Below are 6,030 nucleotides of genomic sequence, written 5' to 3' on the forward strand. Positions count from 1 at the left end.
GACAAATGCAAATGCAAATGAGTGATCACGAGTTCGTCGCACCGCCGCCGCACGGCACGGCAGAGGGCAAAAGTTGGCGACTTTGCCGGCGATGGTTGAGTTATTTTACGCAGCCAGCTGAAAATAAGGAGTCACATTTCTTGGAAGGACAGGCGACAAGAATAATTCAGTTTATCACGCGGCGAAACTTTTTCCACCGGCAAACCTGGTCCGGATCGGGTGGGGTGGTTTGGCCAAAGTTTTCTCTCCCGATTCCTGCCGGCGGTGTCTTGGTCGTAAACGTTTCCGTTGGCGTTTTACAGTGATAGTACAGTTCGCTAGTTCGTCTGACGACTGCACGTGGAAATGATATTCACGTTCCGCTGAACTTTTCTCATTTCGATGCAAAACTACTGTCGGCTTCGGTTGTGCCCGGCCCGTCGGTCCCGTCCGATGGTAAACGGATGGTTTCAGCCGTGGTTCTACACCGCGGATTATTACCGATCACCCACTTCCTGCGACTGAATTCGTGCAAAATCTCTACCTCTACCGAACACGGTCTCAACTGTTTCGTGTGCAGTTTAACAAATGGCTCAACATAAATCCCTTGGGCGCCATTTTCGGGCGCCTCCTTTTAATTCATTGTGTACTCCGTATAGGAGTGAAAATAAAATTAAAATAACCAAGATCGATGTCACTGCATTTAAATGAGGCTTTTTCTCTACGAGCTCCCCGGATTGCTCCTAAGGCTCGTGTAAATCTGTTCACGCTCCCGGGGAGAGATTCTCTCCGCACTGTCTTCGTAGCAATTACTCCGACGGGCCGGAGTTTATGGGGCGCTAAGAATAACGCCGCTACAATAAGATGATAATTAATATTAAGCACCGTCGGTAAATCAGCACCGAAGAAGGTGAGGGGTTAATTGAAATCTGCACAAAAGGTAGCCCCGGGCCCTACGGCGGGCTCGTTTTGACCAATTTCTGCCGGAAGGTTGACACCTGATGGTCGGTGCCTGAACCGGGTTTTCCGGTGAATACGCGGCTCGTTGGAAGAAATGTTTTTCTTTTCTCCCGCTGTTTCCCGCTGAGTGTCATCCCTCCAGAAGGTGGCCAGATATGGTCGGGAAACACGGGACGAAAGTTAGGTGAACCGAAAGAAACCGGTTCCGTCCGTTCCGAGCGGGCACGATGGACCGGAGTGTCACGCGAAGGATAGAAAAGGATTCAATTCCTTGCCGGACGAATGGTGTTAATTAAAAGTTAAATTGATTCGAACAACGGGCACTTCCGGCCGGACCGTGAACCGGAACCGGGCCGGCCGGTGCAAGTGGCGCCGGCCACCTCTTATATAGAACAGTGCTCCGGGCGGGTACATTTTCCATTCCATTTCTTTACCATCCACCGGCAGAAGGATATCGTTTCGCTCGACATCCGCCGGTCCGCCGGAGGGCGTGCGCTCGCGCACGGGAACCGGATGCACTGCATCTGCTACGGATGCTTCCTGCCGGCCATCATCATTGTCCTCATCGGTGTTATTATTATTTTGCCTCCATTAATGCCAGCCACTGGGGTTGGGCTTGGGTGAAACTATCTGCCAAGATCCTGGCTAGATCGTGACGAGCGCCGACCAAAAGGAGGATTAGCAGAGCTCAAGCTCCGCTTTATCTTCCGTTCGCTCTGGCTCGAGGCCGTGTCATGGATTTTTCACGGACATTAGACGGATTATTCTATTTGCTGCGGTGCATCCGTGCACTCATTGTGCGGCCGGGAGAGTGGCCTAGTCCGGCAGCACTGAAAATGACATATCTACCATCAAAGTCACCACTATCTACGCCACTTGCTGAAACGGACAACTTTTCTAATTAGTACCTCGCTCACGCTGGTGTTCCAGAGTTCTTCCGGCCCGTTACACCGAATGAGGGACCATCGTTAGCGGGTCGCGTAATCGGGCCGCTTGGTAACGATTTCTTTTCTTGCTCTTTGTGTCCTTTTTTCCGCCAGCTAAAGTGTCACGCAAAAATTCACCAGATCTACGACGAGAGCAGCGAGTGGTACGTGGAGGAAGACCGGCCCCGAATACTGGCCACCGGTTCGTCGAGTGGCCATAACCTGCACAACAACCAGAACCTCTACCAGGGCCCGGGCTACGAATCGGAGTCACCGGAGCAGAGCGACAGCTACCTGAAGGTGAACGGATACAAAGGTGAGATTGAAGCTTCTTGGGCCGTTGTGAGAAACTCGCTTCGAACCGCCGAGCGCCGGTTGTGGTTCGAAATGGTTTGCTTAATTTAAGCTCTCTTACGTTTTATCGGTTCCGGAGGCCAGCCCAGCTTTTTTGATTTACTGCCCCCCTGGGCTTGCCCAATCGTCCTGGCAACGCTCGGCATTCGGCACGAGAGTCTAAATCATCGACGCAACATTGCATCGCCCGATGGGCCCGATGCACGGAGCACGTTCCGGAGCACTTAATGCTGGCGGAGTGTGCACGGAAAGCCCCACTTTCTGGGGAACCGGGTCGATTAGGACTTGTAAAACATCTCCAATCGCTCCGGCAAAGGCCCCGCGAGGCTCCGGTGTGGCCGGGCGGGCGAGCGGGCCGCACACTGTGTGCCATATCTGCATTTTATCGCCTCATAAATTCAACCACAGAAGTATGTTAATATAATGCTCTATCTTCGCCAGCGAGCAGTGGCCACTCACCGCCGGCCCACTCGCCGCAGTTAACAAACATTCCGGCCACTCTCGACACGAGCGAAGTTGGCCCGGTCCGCGCCGCCCCGGTCTCTGCAGTTGCAAAAATCCTTCGTTGCAGTCCTTCAAACGGACCGCTCCCGTGCGATTGTTCTGCGGAAGCCGTTCAACCGTACTCCATCCATCTTTACGGCGGCAAGTTCTCAACTCGGCACCTCGCCGGTGGCGCTCGGAATGCCACAAGACGGGGTGCATCTTCCGGTCCACCGAAGATCTCGCCACGGAGAGCAAAGGGACCTCGCCGGCACGGCATCGGCATTAGATATTAAATATAAATCATCCCCGGAAATGGAACCCGGAGAACCCGGGCGGTCGGTCCTTTCCTAGCGGAACCGGGCGCGTGGTTTCGCACAATGTTTCGGTGGCCAGGCTTCTGAGGTTTAGCCTGGGGTCGCCCCTGCATCCGCCGGTGGTCCCCTTGTCTAGTGCCAAAAACGTGTCGTTCCTTGGCAGCCGCCTTCGACGGAAGGAGTCCGCGAGCGTCCACGCTCGTGTGTGAAAAATGGTCACAATAATTCATGTTCCACCGTACATTGAATCGTGAGGGATATTTCTGTGGGTTCTGCGGAGAACACTGGTAAGCTGGCAGCGCTACACTGGCCACGGGCGATGGCGATTGTCGCCATATAACACGTCCTCAGCGAACCGATTGACAAGCATATGCCGGCTGCCATTGTGAGTTCCCCTAATCTGAGGAGATTTTTCCAATAAGGCGTATATTGGTTTGCGAAGAACTTATCGATAAGGTCGTCACGATTACGGGGACGGCACTGACCAGCGTCAGCTGCGCGAAACGTTGGTTGAGTTAAGTGGCGAAAGAATACAATTCAATTTCTAAATAGAACATTCTGTTTAGTAAGGTTTTCTGTTATTTCGTAATCTTTTGGTATTTCATTTCTTGTGAGAGTTTTTTTCGAAATTTAGCCTTGCGAAAGAAGTGACTGTTATGCATCGAGCAAAGCAGATTGCCTTAAGTTACGCAATATGCAACCGTCTACACGTGATGCTTGCTAGTCCCTCGGCAGCAATATGCAGTTCCGATTCTTAGGACCAGAAGATACACAACAGTTCTTTGGACCGATCGACGCACTAGCAATACCACTTCCGGGAAAAGTCATCTATTTGCTAGCAAAGCTCGGAAATAGAAACTTGGAAAGTAAACTTCTTGCAAGAAATTTTTCTCCGCCAGCAGCTTAACTGTACCTTTCGTCAACAGCAAGTACAGGGAAGCATCGGGACTGCTTATTTGCATATTCTTGTTTACGTGAATCGGTTGCATTGAAATGATGGAAGCTAGCTTTTATTTTCTTCCAAGAATTGGTTCCATTAGCTGGACACACGGACCCATCGGGACTCTTCAGCTTGGTTGCCGATGTGTTTATTTAGTAAACTATTTTATTTTTACGCACACTCTCTAAAGAGGGAGAATCGAAGGCCGGGTCACCGACTGTGAGCTGACCTAGCCGAGGTCCTGCTGAGCAAACAGATTGAGTTATCCAGCAAAATTTCCATCACATCCCAATGCATCCCCGGAGTAATCAATTGGAGCTCCATTCCGGACTTTGCCTGGAGGAACACCATCTAGGGACTCGGGCTGCGTACTCCAAAGTCCCGGATTACTTACGATCATATTCTTATGATGATGCCCAGCCCAGTGACCACCGGTGGCGTTGGATTAAAACGGGGTTCTAATCCTTCGATTCACCCCCGGGCCGGGCCGGGCCGGGTTACTTTCCATCGGCACTCGGGGAATTCCGGGCTAACCGAGTGGCAAGGAACTGCTGGAAGTAGATAGGCAAATCATCTTGCACGGTTGAATTGCTTCCCTTTCCCGGCCGAAGCTTTGCCTTAACAAATTGTAAACAAACCCCGACCCAGACCGCCGCAGGCCCGGACCTCCGTTGACCCAATTGGTTTGCCCAAAATCGGTTTCGGTCATTTGGTTCTGTTTCCAATTCCATCTCCCACAACCGCTGCCAACGTTGCGGCGAGGGGCCCATCCCGGACCAGAGAAAATCCGGTCGGAAACCGAAACTCATTGTAGCAAATTTCGAATACCACTTTCCGGTCGGTGCGGGGCCGGAAATTGTCCAAGCTGTGGCGGAGCAGCGTTACAAGCATAGCCCTCTTTTCCCCTCTTTTGGTTTGCAGGAAGGGAACATGAGCTTACAACACATTCGCCCGGCCCGGTCTAAGAAACACCAAACCTAAGCTCTTGGGACCGGTGGGTGTTCATTGAAAAAGCTCGTCGTTGTCGCCGGAAAATTATGCCATTTGTGTGACGGCCGGAGTCGACCAGCAAGCAGCCAGCCTGCCTCCCTCCCGGGGCTTCCGTTTCCGGTTTCGGTACCCATTACTGGTCTCCACTTTCCGGCCAACCGTTTTATGGTTCATAAGTTTTGCCCGAAAAGTTGCGGCCTTACCGAGTGGACGGTGTCCGGAATGTGGTTGGTTCTTGAGTTTCAACGAACGCCCGGCCGTGGACAGCCTTCCTCAAAGCGGGGTTATTTATGATTTTGAATTTCCTCGACAAAGGTGGTACCTAGCCGTGGGATGCGTGGACATGCCGGGCAGGGGCATCGTCATCGGGACCCCCTTTTGCGAATGGAAAGCCATAAAAATAAAAATAATATTCTTTCTCGCTGTAAATGATTGAGCAATAAACAGAGAGCAGCTTACTTGCTCCAAATTCCCATTTGTCAGTTTTGGTGATTTGATTTCTGGTGCCCTTTCTTTTCAATTCTTAAACACAACCATGGAAAGTACTAATACTAAAGTACTAATGCTGCTGTCGTTTCGTTTTAGCGGACAACTCACCTTCGTCGCCGTCGTCGGCCACGAAACAGGTCGGAGCTTACGTGAAGATGGGCTGGATTGCGCTCTACGTCTGCACGATCTGCACCGTGCTGCTGTACTCGTTGCGTATCGGCATCTCTTGACTGTACAACCTGAAGGAAGTGATTAAAATATAAAGCAACGATCGCGCGGTCAACAACGCTTCTGCTCAACACCAAACAACTTCCCAATCACAATCCGGTTTGGCTCAACAGCAAATGGCCTTCCTTTCAGCTCCGGTTCCGGTAGCAACTCGCAGCAGCGGCACCCAAACTGGGCTTTGCATTTATAACGAAGACAAAACTGGCTTGTTAAGAAATGGGAAACGAGAAGATGTAGAAACTCCGGAAAGAGATTTCACGATGCTCAAAATGTTGCTCAATGTTTGTGGAAAGTTGCACAGCGAAACAGAAGCTCATTAATTTTGAACGTAAACGGCAAAAGAAAGCAACAAACAAGTGGAAGA

General features: G+C 51.3%; 1 protein-coding gene across 1 annotated transcript in view; it reads left to right on the forward strand.

The window, feature by feature from the left end:
* Positions 1-5,715, forward strand: part of LOC131210655 (uncharacterized) — a 28,023-nt gene extending 22,308 nt beyond the window's left edge. The window contains exons 6-7 of the mRNA XM_058203934.1: positions 1,980-2,181; positions 5,535-5,715. Of these exons, the coding sequence (XP_058059917.1) occupies positions 1,980-2,181; positions 5,535-5,668 (336 nt within the window). The 3' untranslated portion in view covers positions 5,669-5,715. The remainder of the gene's footprint in view (positions 1-1,979; positions 2,182-5,534) is intronic.
* Positions 5,716-6,030: the final 315 nt, after the last annotated feature.

Source organism: Anopheles bellator, chromosome 2 (assembly GCF_943735745.2).
Source record: "Anopheles bellator chromosome 2, idAnoBellAS_SP24_06.2, whole genome shotgun sequence".
Classification (NCBI taxonomy): Eukaryota; Metazoa; Arthropoda; class Insecta; order Diptera; family Culicidae; genus Anopheles; species Anopheles bellator.